Source organism: Balaenoptera musculus, chromosome 14, assembly GCF_009873245.2.
Source record: "Balaenoptera musculus isolate JJ_BM4_2016_0621 chromosome 14, mBalMus1.pri.v3, whole genome shotgun sequence".
In the NCBI taxonomy this organism is placed as follows: Eukaryota; Metazoa; Chordata; class Mammalia; order Artiodactyla; family Balaenopteridae; genus Balaenoptera; species Balaenoptera musculus.
Genome location: NC_045798.1, coordinates 51,564,425 through 51,580,451, shown reverse-complemented (window position 1 = coordinate 51,580,451; position 16,027 = coordinate 51,564,425). Strand labels below are relative to the sequence as shown.

Genomic DNA, 16,027 nt, shown 5'->3' with positions numbered 1-16,027 from the left:
TTTAGACAAGATGGTCAGGGGAAGTCCTCTCCGAGGGAGCTCATTCGAGCAGAGACCGAGTGGAATTAAGGGAGCGAGGGAAACTGCTCATTTTTGAAACAGTTTTGGAGGGAAACAGAGTTCCAGGGAGAGGGTGCAGCAAAGGCCCTGGGCAGGTGGAGCCAGAACAGCAAGGAGGTCAGTGAGGCCAGGCGCAAGAGAGCAAGGCGGAGGGTGGTAGGAGAGCAAGTCAGAGGACTTCACCCTGGATGAGACGAGTGGCCGGAGGGCACCGAGCAGAGAGGGGTGACGACGGGATGGGGCCTAGGTTTTGATAAAACGCCTCTGGCTGCTTCATTAGCGACGGGGAAGCCTGGGGCACAGTGAGGAGTTTCCAGCAAGCATCCCATAAAGGGTGGTGACAAACAGCAGTCTTATGCAAGCTGAAGCTTTCAATGGAAATACCGTGTTTTGTATTTTAACACTCTAGGGATAAGAGTTGCTCACAATATCATTACCAGAATGTTAATATCCTTATAAAACTAATGGTAATTAATAGATATATAGAAGTAATAATGAATCAGTTGATAATTAATTGACCATTAATAAGTTAGTAACTAATGACTCATTAAACATGATTAGGCAATAATGGCTTCTGTTACTAATTGATCAATAATAAATGATTATTGATTGATCAATAATTAACAGACTCTAAGGAGAAAAGGGAGGTTTTTTTGTTTCCATCAGAGGTTGTTTCTCACTGGGTTATAAAATAGAAAAGATTAAGAACATGGTTCAGATGCATGTTCAAGAAACATTTGAGTTGGGTATTAAATCTCAAGCTCTAGTCCTAGGTTCACAAGAAAAATATGAGGCTTCTAATGGTAAATAAATACATTCAGCTTTCTGGGAATCTTGGTGCAGCACCTGCTATAAGGCGATTCACCCAAATTGAAGGCAAGAGGTCTGGTCCAGCCCAGCGCACTCATGCCGTGCCTGTAATGAGCTGCCCCACTCCTCTAGGTCTTCAGGTGCCCCTACTGACTAAATAAAGTTTGGGTTGTCATTTTGTTCTGCCTTTAATTTACATGATGTTGTGCCTGTCATTCTTTTCTCACTTGGTTATATTATATGCTACGTTATCACACTTGGATTCAAAAGGTTTTACATTAGCTTTCCTGTCTTAGAATCGCGCAACTATGGAGAAGTCCTAAACGAAAGAGACATCAGATAGCCTCATAGCTACTGACGCCAACTCAACCTTGGTGCTTCACCTATAGTAGCTCTAAAGAATTGTGTCCTTTTAGGGATGCACTTTATAGGAAAAACATGAGGCGCAGAGATCAAGTCACAGGCTCCTATTCCCACAGTGTGCAGTGGAGCCCGGATTCACTCCCCAGTGGTCCAGCTCCAGAACCTACACTCTGGACTATGGCTCTACTGCCGAGGCCATGCCCCGACCTGCAGGACCCTTGAGTCTGCACCCGGGTCTGCGGGGGATCTGAGCCACCTTCCCATCCAGGCCCCAGGGCCTTCTCAGGCACCAGCAGAGTGACCAGCTCCTGGCCCCCACCTCATGGTATCTCCCACTGTTGGACCCAGCAGAACCCTGGGTCAGCTGCCATTTTCACCCTCTCATACCTTCAACCTTATGGGCCCCAGCCATTGGCATCTGGGGGATTCCTGGGCACGAGCCACACCGCCTGCCCCTGCACCCTGAGAATGACACATAGACCAGCAAACCCAGGCAAGGAGCTGCCTGCCCTCAACTTCCTTGGTAACCCCCGGGAGGCTCACAGAGGCTGCTGTTAGCTGTGCCCCCGAGTCTGGTGGCCTCTGATTTAACTGGTTCCTCTTGCTGACTAGACACCAAGCTGAGATGATACTAGCTGCTGAAATACAGCTATGCTGTCAACATGTATGCACACTTGTTCCAAATGGCACCATCCTTTTAAATCACTGCTTCAATTGCTGCCCCCTCATGTCTGTGCTGTGGCAAAGGCCTGGGGCCCATCCTCCTTACTCCCTGGAAGGCCTTCATCTCTTCTGCTCGCAGCTCTTCCCTGCAGGCCCTCATCCTCCCACAGCTGTGGAGAAGCCCACACACAGGGCAGAGTTCACAGCCCCCTGTGGCAGCTCCAGCTGACCTCTGACTCGCGGATCCGGGCCCTGCCACCCAGCACCTCCCTTGCACAACCCTACAGGTGGCATAGGCCAGACCCCAGCCTTGCTGAGCTCCAGCGGCCACTCCCATCGCCGGGTTACCTTTCAGCCACCGACTCTCTGGGGATATAGAAGTCTTCTTCTGCAAGGTATGCAGCGGCCGTGCCTCCTCCAAAGTAGGTTTTCCTCAGCAGAGGAGCTGAGCGGCTATTCACCAGCAGGGCGCCCAGGCCGGTGGGGAAGCCAAAGATCTTATAGAAGGAGAGGGGGACAAAGTCGGCCCGGTGAACCGACAGGTCCAGAGGCGAGGTGCCCACGTAGGCAGCCGCATCCAGCAGCACGAACCACTTCCCAGGCCCGCTCACGGGGCGCATCCGCCCGGACTTGACCTCTTCTATCCAGGACAGGGGGTACCTGGTCCCGGAAAAGTTACTCTGAGCTGGGTAGCAGAAGAGATGCAGAGGCTGGCCGTTGGGGTCGCTGGCAGCGGCAGCATCCTCTTCTTCCGCCAGCCACATGTCCTCTGGCCTGACTGGGATGGAAGTGATGTTCATGGCCGCGGTGACCTCCCTCATGCCCACCACAGACGTGTGGCTGTCAGTGAGGTAACAGAAGCGACTCCCGCTGCTCTGTGGGCCTGGGGACACCCACGGGAAAGCCTCTGCCACCAGCTTAAGAGCAGCTGTGCTCCCGGCCGTGAAAATCACAGTGTAGTCCTCTGGGGAGGTGTGGAAGTGTGCCAGGATCCTGGAAGAAGCACAGCATCGGGGAACTCCTTGGTTTCCCTCCAGTGTTACATGTTTGGAGCTAGTTGTATTTCAACTAAATACGACATCTCTCTGCCTTAAGAGCTAGGAAAAAGCCAGATAGGCTTTGCCACATTGTGAAGTTAGGGCAGGGGCAGAGGAAGTTGTGGGAAGAGATGGCAAATGGGTGCAAACTGGCAAAATCACCCAGCCTCCCAAATCCCCACCCCCAAATGGAGAAGACAAAAATCCACAGCTACCTTAAACTCAGTTGAAAACACCCCTTCTTGGTCTACTGTCTGGCTCTATCATAACAAGTTTTCAATCATCAACTTGTTTCACATTGCTTTTAATACGGGCAACCCTATAGCAAAAGAGTATCATTTTCAAATTGGAAATAATTTGAAATTGTATAGATTCAAATATCTTTAGGTACCACCTAAATTATTTTGCCAAAAACTAATTGATTTGTTATGTGCAAATATTAGTGAAGGGGGGAAAACTGAAAAAACAAGATGTCTAAATCTGAAATACGAAAAGAAAAAAAAAACAGAGAAAGCATTTTTTTTCTCCCTGAAAACAAGACTTAGGAACCTGGGTCACTCCTTGTCACTCTGGCCCCCAGGAACTCTGGCACCAGCCCAGAGCCGCACACGACAGCTTGGGCACCTCAGAGGTGCCCACCTGTGCTTCTGGTCGGCCCCACTCTGCACCTGCTCAAGCTCACCTTCCTGTCCTCTGACCCTGACGGCTATCAGCATGCATGTGTGGCCATTTAGCTGAACGTGATCTTCCTGAAACCAACTCAGAAGCTCTGTGGGATGTGGGTAGGTGGTAGGAAGTCCATCCACCCACAGGTGCCCACACAAGTTGGCGCCCCTGCTGCTCACCTGTAGCGCACCTGCTCCACCGTGTCATGGGTGAGCTTGCTGCTGATGTTCTGGCTGTGAGGATTACCTGGCAGGTTACAGAGACAAAGCCATTGGGTCACTACTTATAGTCTCTCCTTTTGTATTCCTCCAAAATCCCCTCCCTCAGTTTCTCAAAATTTAAGCAAAAAAAATTATCATATGACCCAGGCTTCCCCAAGTTCCAAACAGTAAATTTAATCAGGGAAGTGAGAAAATGCAGAAAGAAAGGAAAAGTCAAGCAAGACAAAATAATAATGGTTTAGCCATTAAACAAAGTCAAGGACCTTTATTTAGTTCCTCCTCAAGGGCTATAGATAATATTCTGGGCCATATCCTTTGAGCTATTTTATAGATACTAAAACGCATACCAGGTGGAAGAAGTTAACTGTATGCTGCCCCTACCCAGTTCTCCACCGCTCTCCTCCCCTCCCTGTTTCTGGGCTGGTTCCTGAAACCACCGCAGGGTCTTGGCTCATGCTGTTCCTTCTGCCTAACATGCCCTCTCCTCTTTTCCGAGTGAATTCCTCCTTCTCCTCTAGCATCCGCCCCACTCCTGTAGAAGCTTTCTGTGACACTCACGCTGCCAGCTCACCGTCACTCTGCAGATACAGACCCCCATAGCGCCCGGGGCCTTTTGGTCACAGCCCTTTGCTCAATTGATAATTTACTTTATTTACATTTCACACCACTTTACTTTATTTTTTTTTAACATTTATTTGGCAATCACTTGATTGAGGTCTTGTCTTTACTAGACCATAGTCCATGAAGGCAGGGACTGTATTTACTTTGTTCCCATTACAGCACCATGCTCCCAACACCAGAGTGGCTTAATCAACATTTACAGAGTGAATGAATGAATGAATGAATGAATGTTCCTCCTGCTGTCCCACCCTCTGCACTGTGCTGGTCCCACAGGGTCATCCCACCACCAAACACAGCACCCCGTGCCCTTCCTGACACTGACCCCTTCTTCTGGAAGTAATCTTTGTGTCCCTGAGGCAGTCCCTCCCACCCAGCAGCACATGTGCTACAGGGACTGACCCTGGGTGCTTGCTTGCCTGACCCCCTCTCTCACGGGGCTTACTCAGCTTTGCGTGTTCAGCACTGTCCCGCCTGTTAATGTGACATTTTATTAAGCATAGATATATTAGCTGAATGTAGTTGGCTAATGTTCAATAAAAAATCAGTTGTGCTGTGTTTTTCTTTACCATAAACATTTTCCATGAGATCTTTAGTGAAGCTTGTAAGCTGGCTCTGGGGGAACAACGTGGCTCCTGCATGGTCAAGATAGACGGTTCCTGAAAGAAAACACAAAATAAAGCTGTGATTATTTTTCAGAGGTATTCCACTCATTTCACAGAGGAGGATTATTTCACACAGAGGAGAAGCCCAGCGGACATTCATGATTCAGGATGGCAAAGCTATTTCTTGTTATGACACACACCCTATTCTGGAGTTTCCGCGCAGCTTCCCAGGCTGTCAAGCCCTGATTCTACGTTCCCATAGTGACTTCCAAAATCCTCAACCCTAGAACAGCTGTGACAGCTTCGGAGATGACTGGGAATGGCTGTGGTCTTTCCAGTCTCTCTCATAAACAGAGAAAGGCAAATTTAGATGACAGTGAGATACCAGGCGTTACCAATCAGATTGCCCCAGATCAAAAGGATAACTCACTGTATGGGTGAGGGTGTGGGGAAACAGGCCCGCTGTTACATGGCTGGTAGGAGGGTAAATGGGTGCAACTTCTTTATGGACAGAAATTTAGCAATATCACTCATGCTTTAAAAATGCAAACTCCCTTGACCTAGCAATTTGTCTTCCAGGAATCTATCTTATAAATTGTGAAATGGCCTGTCAGTGAGGACATTCAGTGCAGCACTGTCTGTAAGAGCAAAGGGTTGGAAATGACTTAAATATCTATCAACATGTATTTAAAATAAAGAATTTGAATACACCCATCTAGTACTGACATGGAACAAACTCCAAGATATGTTTTCAAGAACATACAATGTGAATAGATTCATTCATTCTTTCATGCACTTAACAAATATTTTTTGTTTTGTGCAGGATGGATTTTTCATTTATTTTATAACAGCTTTACTGAGATTAATTCACATACCGTAAAATTTGCCCTTTTAAAGTGTATGATTTAGTGGTTTTAGTATATTCGTAAAGTTGTGCAACCATGGCTGCTATCTAATTTTAGAACACTTCATTCATCCCAAAAAGAGACCCCATACCCATCATCACTCACTCCCCAGATCCCCCAGCCCTAGCCCCTGGCAATCACCAACCTATTTTCTGCCTCTATAGATCTGTCTACTCTGGACATTGCATATAAATGGAATCATACAACATGTGGTCTTTTGTGTCTAGCTTCTTTCACTTAGCATAATAATTTCAAGTGCATCCATACTGTAGCATGTATCAGAACTTCATTCCTTTTTTGTGACTGAATAGTATTCCATTGTACGGATATGCCACATATTTTGTTTATCTATTCATCTGCTGATGAATATTTGGGTTGTTTCCAATTTTGCCTATTATAAATAATGCTGTTATGGATCTTTGTGTACAAGTTTTTGTGTGGACATATGTTTTCTCCCATTTGGTTGGTTGTTCTTTCACTTTCTTTTTTTTTTTTTTTTTTAATAAATTTATTTATTTATTTATTTATTTTTGGCTGTGTTGGGTCTTCGTTTCTGTGTGAGGGCTTTCTCTAGTTGTGGCGAGCGGGGGCCACTCTTCATCGCGGTGCGCAGGCCTTTCACTGTTGTGGCCTCTCTTGTTGCGGAGCACAGGCTCCAGATGCGCAGGCTCAGTAGCTGTGGCTCATGGGCCTAGTTGCTCCGTGGCATGTGGGATCTTCCCAGACCAGGGCTCGAACCCGTGTCCCCTGCATTGGCAGGCAGATTCTCAACCACTGCGCCACCAGGGAAGCCCCTTTCACTTTCTTGATGATAGCCATTGAAAAAAAATTTTTTTTAAATTTTGATTAAGTCCAATTTGTCTATTTTTGTTGCTTGCAATTTTGGTGTCATAAGAAACCACTGCCTAATCCAAGGTCCTGATGATTTATACTTATGCTTTCTTCTAAGAGTTTTATTCTTTTAGCTCTTATATTTAGGTCTTTGGCCCATTTTGAGTTAATTTTTTAATACAGTGTTGAAGAGGGGTCCAACTTCAGTCTTTGGCATGTGGATACACCATTTAAGAGACTATTCTTTCTCCTGTTTAATAGTCTTGGCATCCTGTTGAAAATAAATTGACCATAGATGTATGGGTTTATTTCTGGTCTTACAACTCTACTCCATTGGTCTATGTATCTATCCTTATGCCAATATCACATTGTTCATTGTTTTGATTACTATAACTTTATGTAAATCTTACTTACCTTTACTTTTATGGCAGTGTAAGTCCTTCCACTTTGTTCTCTTTTATTTTCAGTAATTTTTTTTTAATTTTATTTTTTGGCTGCATTGGGTCTTCGTTGCTGCACACGGGCTTTCTCTAGTTACGGTGAGCAGGGGCTACTATTTGTTGCGGTGCACGGGCTTCTCATTGTGGTGGCTTCTCTTGTTGCGGAGCACCGGCTCTAGGCACACAGGCTTCAGTAGTTGCAGCATGCGGGCTCAATAGTTGTGACTCGCAGGCTCTAGAGCACAGGCTCAGTAGTTGTGGCGCACAGGCTTAGTTGCTCCGTGGCATGTGGGATCTTCCTGGACCAGGGCTCGAACCCATGTCCCCTGCATTGACAGGCGGATTCCCAACCACTGTGCCACCAGGGAAGTCCCTCAACTTTGTTCTTTTTCAAGATTGCTTTGGGTATTCTGGATCCTTTGCATTTCTATATGAATTTTAGGATCAACTTGTCAAAAAACTGCCTGGGATTTTGATAGGAATTGCATTGAATCTGTAGGTAGTTTTGGGAGTATTGCCATCTTAACAATATTAAGTCTTCCAATCCATGAATACAGGATGTCTTTCCATTTATTTAGGTCTTCTTTTATTTCAATGATATTTTGTAGTTTTCAGTGTATGTCTTGTACTTCTTTTGATAAATTTATTGCTGTGTATGTTATTCTTTTTGATGCTTTGGGAACTGTTTCCTTTATTTCACTTTCATAGTGTTCATTGATACTGTATAGAAATTGAATTGATGTTTGTATACTGACCGTCTATCCTACAACTTTGCTGAACTTGTTTTTTTAGTACTAATAGCTTTGCGTGTGGATTTTTTAGGATCTTCTGTATACAAGATTATAGTCTCAGCAAGTAGAGATGTTTTACTTCTTCCTTTCCAATCTGGATGTCTTTTATTTCATTTTCTTGCCTAATTGTCCTGGCTAGAACTTCTAGCACAATACTGAATAGAAGTGGTGAGAAGAGACGTCCTTGCCTTGTTCCTGATCTTAATGGTAAAATTTTCATTCTTTCACCTTTAAGTATGATGTTAGCTGTGGTTTTTTTGTAGATGGCCTTTATCAGGTTGATTAAATTTCCTTTTATTCCTAGTTTATTGAGTGTTTTTATATTCAAGAAATATTTACTGAGCACTTACTGTGTTCCAGGCACTGTTCTAAGTGCTGGGGACATAACAGCAGACAAAATAGAAGCTGGTATGATAGTGACAGAGAAAGACCATAAACAAATAAATATAAACTATGTCAGGTGGTAAGAAATGTTATGGCTCAACTATGTAAAAAAAAAAAAAAACCCATGTACACACACATATAAATATAGACAAGCACTGGAAAGGCAAACAAGACACAAATGGCAGCAGTTGACTCCGGGGTGGCCACAGTGGCAGCAACTGGAGTTGGGGGTGCTCCCTGGCCATTCTTCATCCTCTTTTGACACCTTTTGAGTTTGGTACCATGTTAAATGTATTACCTAGCCAAAAAAATTAGTTTTAAAATAATGTTCTCATTTACTAAAGATTCAGAAATAGAAAGGTACCACACCAAAAGAAAGGCTTTTGTCCACCCAGCATTAGGGAGACGCTCATGGGGAGCATTAGTGCCCTGTCGCTATTATTAGAAGAAGTAGGCAAACGACCCCCAAACCAATCGGCATTAGGTCTTCAAGAAAAGGAATTCCAGGGTCTCTTCTGGCTCATGCACCTTCAGTTCTTGGTTCCATGCAGGGTGAGTGACCATCAGTCAGCACCCAGAGGCTTTAAGAACCACTTGAACCACAACTGTGTAATCAATATGCTCCCTTCACCAAAACAAGGACATTCCCATCCAATGGGTTATGCAAAATATTTCAGCACTTAAAGGTTAAGCATTTAATTATCCAGAGCAACCACTTAACCAGACAAATTCTCAAACCTGCAAGAAAACTTTGGGGGGGGTGGGTAGGGGTCAGGGATAGAAAGAGGAGGTGAATCTTACGCTATTGTGGTTTGGTTTGCTTGTTTTTCCCTGCCCTCTTTCTGGTTCGTTTGTTTCTGTGTGAAAAAAGAGGGGGATATGTTCCTAGACTCCCAGCAGCGGGAAGGGTGAGTTTATAGTCCACAAAGTCTGCTTCAACCATAATATAGAGGAAATGCTGGGAAATTGTACTAGATAGATAGATAGATAGATAGATAGATAGATAGATAGATAGTTAGGTAGGTAGATAGATAATCACAAAACACTATCACAATTACAGTAGATGTTAAAAGGGCACTGAAGGCCAGCCTGGGATCCTGGCTATCACATCTAAACTTTACATTTGAGGAAAAGGGTGCTGTTCTCTGAGGCACAAGAATGAAACAAGGAGGGATCTACTTTCTACTTTCCCAGGGTAGTGTTGAGGGGAGAGGTCAGCCAGTGATGGGTGTGAGGGATCAGAGCTGGAGGGGGTTAGGGGATTAAGGAGGAGTGATGCTGAAATAATTACCTACTGTACGATAACAGCTTCTGGGATTTGCTTCAAAAGAATGGGGAGACTTTCTCAAGTCCTCTGCACCTGTGGATATTCATTCTATAGGTGCCTCTACTTCTGTGGGTAGGAAGTTTCTATAACCAAAAAAGTTGAGAGAGAGAGAGAGAGAGAGAGAGAGAGAGAGAGAGAAGAGGCACTGTCTCCAGCAGGTGAATGGGCAACTGGGAAGAGGGAGTGAAGAGAGGCCGCCAGAGGGCCACTGTCTCCTCCCTTGAGCTTCCCTACTTAAGTACAGACTCAAGGAGGAGGGCACAGCCCTTAAAGCTCCCAAAGTGGGTGGTGGGGGGGGGGGGGAAACAATCACGTTCCGGAACATGAGAAAATGACCCAGAGAGCTGAAGTCAGCTACCTGATAACTGAAACATAAATCATGGTTGTTGTTCTGCCATAAGCAGGCAAGTGGTACCAACTGTTCACCACAACAGAATAAATACACCTCAAATCCCAGTGCCCGGCGCCACGACCTGCCCACTTACCGGCACCCCTCCCAGTTCAAACAGCACGCCCTTCTAAGGCTTGGTGAAGCCCCTCACAGAAGGTTGCTGGAAAAGGATGAGTCCCGACCCGGTGCGGAACGTCCTCCCGCCCTGCAGCAGTGGGCTGGGAGGACCACTGGACAGATCAAGCTTGTCTTCCAATTTAACCTGCCTGTTCCGCCTTGCGGAACTCGAAGGCACGATGAGATCCCGGTCCTCACGTCCAATGTACTGGCTCGTCCTGTACTTAAAGTTCAAATTGCACGGTTTGCTAATTCTTCAGGTCCCCCAGCGAGCTGGACTTCCGAGGCATTGTTCTGCCTACACTAGTGAGAAAAATGAGACTTCGAAAATACAAACTGCTGGGAGCCATCCCAGCGGAGTCTGGAGCGCAGCCTCGGGAAGCTCCTGCACGGCGGCCGCAGTCCCTCGGTCCCCAACCCGCGCGCCCGCAGAGTCGCGGTCCCAACCCCGCGCGCTGGCCGCCCGTGCACCGCTCCCGTCCCCGGGCAATCACCCGAACAGTCACGGCCGCCGGGCATTCCTGCATTTTGCAACCCCGGCTCCAGTTGGAACTTTAGAGCCGGGAGTCTCGTGGCAAGCGAAGGCAAAAAGAATCCTCAGCCCTATTCGCAGAGGGCGGAGACAGGTGGCAAAGGACCACTTTGGTCCTACCTCCCTGGAACGTCTAAGGAGCAAGAAGTCTTGGGGTTGCAGATGGGACCTCAGGGAGCCGCGTCCACGAAGAGAGCTCGTGGACACATCCCTCCAGGTCTTTCGATTCAAAATGGGTCCCTAATGAGGTAACGCCGCTCCCGCCGGGAGCAAAAGTTCCTTCCACGTCGGTTCTAGAAACCGCGTGTCCCCCACGGCCTCCCGGCAGGCCCGACGCAGCTACCCCCATCGGTCTCACCTGCCAGGCGGCCGAACTCGCGCGCCCGGAGCTCGTGCAGGTTGCGCCGGCCGTACCCGTAGACGAGAGGCTGCGGGCTCGAGTCCAGGAACTGTGCAAAGGCCAGCAGCTCGGCCCCCGACTGCCCGGCGCCGCCAGCCATGACCCAGGCCTGCGCGCCGCGCAGTCCAAACGGGCTGCGCCGGGGAAGCGCCGAGGCCCACCCGCCGCGACTCCGCCCCGCCGCGCCCCGGCCGCGCCTCCCGGCCAGCCAGTGGCACCGCGCCCCCGCCGAGGGGCGGCGCCTCTCCCTTCAGGCCGGGCTTGCCCCGGGCGCCCTGACTCACGGAGTTTCACTGCTTTCTGCCCTTTTCCCACCTGGGGGCAGGGGGAGGGAGTGCCCGTGGTTGCCTCTTTTAACCGCTTTCCAACGGAGTCCACGGAGACGCCCCCAGACCCTTGGAACACAAAGTTCTCGTTTACGGTACCACGGAGAGGCTGATGCAAGATGCAATGAATTGCTTTTTGCTGCTGGGCATCCTGGAACCTGGCGATCCTCCCCGCCGACTCTCCCTGGCCCGAGCCCAGCGCAGCGCCCGGGAGCCTCACTCTCCGTGGAGGAACCCCAGTGTGCGGGGCGGGGCGTTTGCAAGGAGACTTCCCCAGGTGCTGTTCCCCAGTGGGGCGTGTGCTCGGCGTTTCTGAGAATGTGGCTGAGCAAAAGGTGGAAGAGGAAAAAGATTAGGGACCGATGAGTTTGGTTAATAAGGTCGCGGCAGGTGGGCACCGTCGGGACCCGGTAGCTCCAGTGCGACCCAAGCAAAAGCACCTCCTCCGCTCCGCCAGGGTCCTGCATCCCAGGACACCATTGCCTCAAGTGTGGAGAGGCGGGCCAAACCCACGGGCGGGAATTGCCGGGCCCAGTGTGAGTGTGGAAGCGGGTGGGCAGGTGGGGGCCGGCTTCCGGGGATGGAGTGAAAGGTACTGGAGGCCCAGGAAAGGTGCCCGAGGTGAGAGGAGAGCTGTGCAGAACCCGCATCGGAGGGCGGCAAAGTCTGGAGGCTTAAGTGAGGACTCAGATTCGGGTCCTTGGGAACCCAAGGTGGGGCCCCAGGAATGGACCACTGGCTCTGTTGTAGGAAAAATGGGGCGTGAGAGGATGATCTTGGTCATATCCCAAGTCATATTCCTGGGGCAGACGGTGCAGATAAGAATTCAAGCGCTAGCCATAGTAAAGTGAAAGGTTTATTTAGACAGATACACACTCCGTATACAGTGTGGTTGGTCTCAGAAGGCGAGAGAGGTGCCAGGGAAATATGGGGTGTTTAGTTTTTATGGGCTGGGTAATTTCATAGGCTAATGAGTGGGAGGAATATTCTAGCTATCTTAGAGAAGGGGCAGGGATTTTCAGGAATTGGGGCAGCACCCGCTTTTGGTCTTTTATGGAACTGTCATGGCACGGGTGTGTCGTTTAGCAGATGCTAATGTATTACAATGAGAGTATAATGAGGCTCAAGGCCTACTGGAAGTTGAATCTTCCGCCATCTTGGGCCTAGTAGGTTCTAACCAGCTTTTGTCACTTCCTGTTCTTCTTAATGGTTGTGTCATTCCTTTAATGGTTGCGCTCTGCCCCCTTCCTTTCTGTCTCAGCTCTCAAAGTATGCTGCAGTGGGACAAGGTGGGAAGGGCACCCAGGCCACAGGTTCACTGCCTGTGCTGCAGCCAGGCCCTCAGTCACCCTGTGTGTGCGCTGCAGGCACCTTGGGATGCGTGACAATGCGTGGAGCAGACTCCCTGGTCCAGCCTCTGCTTGTATAAAAAGCAAGGGTTCTGCTGCCTGGTGGCCCACCAGCCCCTCCTGGCTCAGCCCCCAACACCAGATCTGAGAAAGACCCTGGGGGTGGGGGAGGCGGGTTGTGGCCCAGGCCAGAGCCATTGGGTACCGGGCTGCAGTGCTAGAGCCGGTGCCCAGGCTTCCCCTTGCCTAGGTGGCCCCTGCCTGAAGACCGCCCTGGCTAGTCTCACTCACTGCAGAATCCCCAGGATCAGGACTTCCCTGGTGGTCCAGTGGCTAAGACTCCGCGCTCCCAACGCAGGGGACTGGGTTTGATCCCTGGTCAGGGAACTAGATCCTGCATGCCGCAACTAAGAGTTCACATGCTGCAACTAAAGATCCCCGATTCTGCATGCTGCAACGAAAAACGATCCCGCATGCCGCAACTAAGACCCGGCGCAGCCAAATATATAAATAAATATTTTTTAAAAATTATCCCCAGGATCTTACTCTGGAAGGAATGGATGGTATCGATGGATGGATGCCCGAGTTTGCTCCTTAGCATCACCATCCAGCCACCTCCCTGCAGCGTACCTGTTGGCCATACTTGGAGCAGGAACCTTGGGCATCTTGGCCTCACTCCATTGCACTCTAACCTCTAAATGTGACTTCTGGCAACAGTACCAACAGGAGCAGGCACTGCACTGGGCACATGTATACTCTTATCTGTACTAATTATTCAACAGTTAAATAAACAGATCCATGAGGTGGCTCTTACAGGTTGGGTGGCTGTGGCAGAGAGAGGTAGAGTAACTTGCTCAAGGGCACACAGCTAGAAGAAGGTGGACAAGCTAGCGCCTGGGAAGTCAGTCTCCAGAGCCCAACCAGTTAAATGTGTTCAACAATCTCTCCGGTGTAAGCCACGGTGGTCCTCAGGGCCTCCGCCTCCCCACCTCTAAGTTGGGGAGAGTGCTGGGGGTTGATGCTCCTCTCACCCCTCCTTTTAATGCACTACTTCTCCCTGAGGATCTCCTTGAGGCCAGCCCTCTCAGGAATTAACCTGCAAGAATCATCTGGAAGCCTATGAAAATGCAGATTCTGATTAAGTTGGGGGGCGTGGTGGTTAAGGTTCTGTGTTTCTGACTCGCCTGGGCGATGCGGACACTAGAGTCCTTGGACGGCACCCTGAGCAGTGAGGGCCTAGGTTACTTCCCTGGGAATGTAAGGAGTACCTCTCCTCAAGGTGTTATGTGGCCAAGTAACAAATCACAAATCCACAAGGGTGTTACATTAGGACAAACTTGCTAGGGAACAATCTGAATGGGCCAAGTCAGAACTCCTTTAAAAAACATTTTTTTTAATTGTGTTAAAATATACATAACATAAAATTTACCCCTTAGCCATTTTTAAGTGCACAGTTCAGTAATATCAGGTATATCCACCTTGTTGTGCAAACAATCTCCAGAACTCTTTTCATCTTGCAGAACTTAAACTCTATACCCATTAAATAAGAACTCCCCTTTCCCCCTCCCCCAGCCTCTGGCAATCACCATTCTATTTTCTGTATCTACAAATTTGGTTACTCTAGATACCTCATATAAGTGGAATCATATAGTATTTGTCTTTCTGTGACTAGCTTATTTCACTCAGCATAATGTCCATGTGGCAGCATGTGTTCAGAATTTCCTTCCTTTTTAAGGCTGAATAGTGTTTCACTGTATGTATATACCATATTTTTTGACCCATTCATCTATTGATGAACACTTGGAATACTTCCACCTCTTGGCTATTGCAAATATGCTAGGAACATGGGTGTATGAGTATCTCTTTGAGAATTTACTTCCAATTCTTTTGGATATATATAGTCAGAAGTGGGATTGCTGGATCATATGGTAGTTCTATTTTTAAGTTTTGAGGAATTGCCATAGTGTTGCCCATAGCGGCTACACCATTTTACATTCTCACCAATGGTGCACAAGGGCTCCAATTCCTCCATATTCTCACCAATAGTTATTTTCTGGTTTTGTTTTGTTTGGTTAGGTTTTTGTTATTGTTACAGTAGCCATCCTACTGGGTGTGAGGTGGCCTCTCATTGTGTTGTTGATTTGCATTTCCCTAATGATTAGTGGTGTTGAGTATCTTTTCACGTGCTTATTGGCCATTTATATATCATCTTTGGAGAATTGTCTGTTCAAGTCCTTTGCTCCCCCCTGCTCTGCCCCCAACTTGGTTGTTTTTTTATTGTTGAGTTGTAGGAGTTCTTTATATAGACTGGATATTAACCCTTCATCAGATCTATCATTTGCAATATTTTCTCCCATTCTGTAGTTGCCTTTTCACTCTGTTGACTGTGTCCTTTGATGTACAGTGCAGAACCCTTAAGGTCATTAAAAACCACTGAATTACCACTTAGTCAAGAAGTATCTTTAAGCCCCTGGCTCTGCCCAGGGGACCGTGTGCTCAGGAGGATGTGAAGATATTGTGCCTACATCCACGTAGGGAAATGACACAGACAATGGGGGCTGAGTGCCCTGTGGCTTCGCTTCAGGATGCAAGTGTGGAATGGCAGGAGAGAAGAGAGAAAGGAGCTCCTTCCTGCCAGGGAGTCCAGGGAAGGCACCCCAAAGGAGGAAGCCTGTGATCTGGGCCACAGTAAAGAAGAGAGGGTGGGGTGGGTGGGGACGTCGGGAGCCTCAGTCTCTAGTTGGCACCTTCAAGTGCATTTCACCAAGACTCCCTGGGCCTCTCCTGCCAGAAAGAGACTGTCAGAAATCGGAGCGCTCGCTCTTACCCTGCCTGAAGCAGAACCTCCAGTCCCCATCAGTGAACGTCTTACACGTGTTCATCGTTCAGTGAACTCCTGTGCTATAGGCCTACCACTGCTTCATCTCCCCTGGTCCATCTGCTGGCCCTGGGACCTTGGAATAGCCTGGGCTGGTCCATGCTGAGGCCCCAGGCAGCCACCAGCCTCTGCACCCAAAGTTCATAGCTTTGTAGTGAAACAGCCCTTCAGCTCCTCCGGACACCCCTCTCTCACCAAGAACTGTGAAAAGTATGTCTATAGCCAGATTGGGTAGACAGCCCCAATTTTGTCTTAAAATCTTTCCCCCTTGGTGAGGCTCTGCCCCTGGGCCATCCCACTCAGCCTGGTTCTG

At 48.3% G+C, this 16,027-nt stretch overlaps 1 protein-coding gene across 4 annotated transcripts in view; it reads right to left on the bottom strand.

The window, feature by feature from the left end:
• MOCOS (molybdenum cofactor sulfurase) overlaps positions 1 to 11,311 on the bottom strand; it is a 55,684-nt gene extending 44,373 nt beyond the window's left edge. For 2 of the 4 annotated variants that reach the window (XR_005016162.1, XR_005016163.1), the window contains exons 1-4: positions 11,120 to 11,311; positions 5,008 to 5,097; positions 3,779 to 3,845; positions 2,245 to 2,889 (exon numbers count right to left, since the gene is read on the bottom strand). Coding sequence is in view for 2 of the 4 variants with exons in the window: in XM_036822945.1 (XP_036678840.1) it covers positions 2,245 to 2,889; positions 3,779 to 3,845; positions 5,008 to 5,097; positions 11,120 to 11,261 (944 nt within the window). In the remaining 2 variants the exon portion in view is untranslated. Of the gene's footprint in view, positions 1 to 2,244; positions 2,890 to 3,778; positions 3,846 to 5,007; positions 5,098 to 9,685; positions 9,822 to 11,119 lie in introns of those variants that run through there. The other 2 variants (XM_036822945.1, XM_036822946.1) reach the window with 2 other exon arrangements.
• Between the last annotated feature and the right edge of the window lie 4,716 nt (positions 11,312 to 16,027).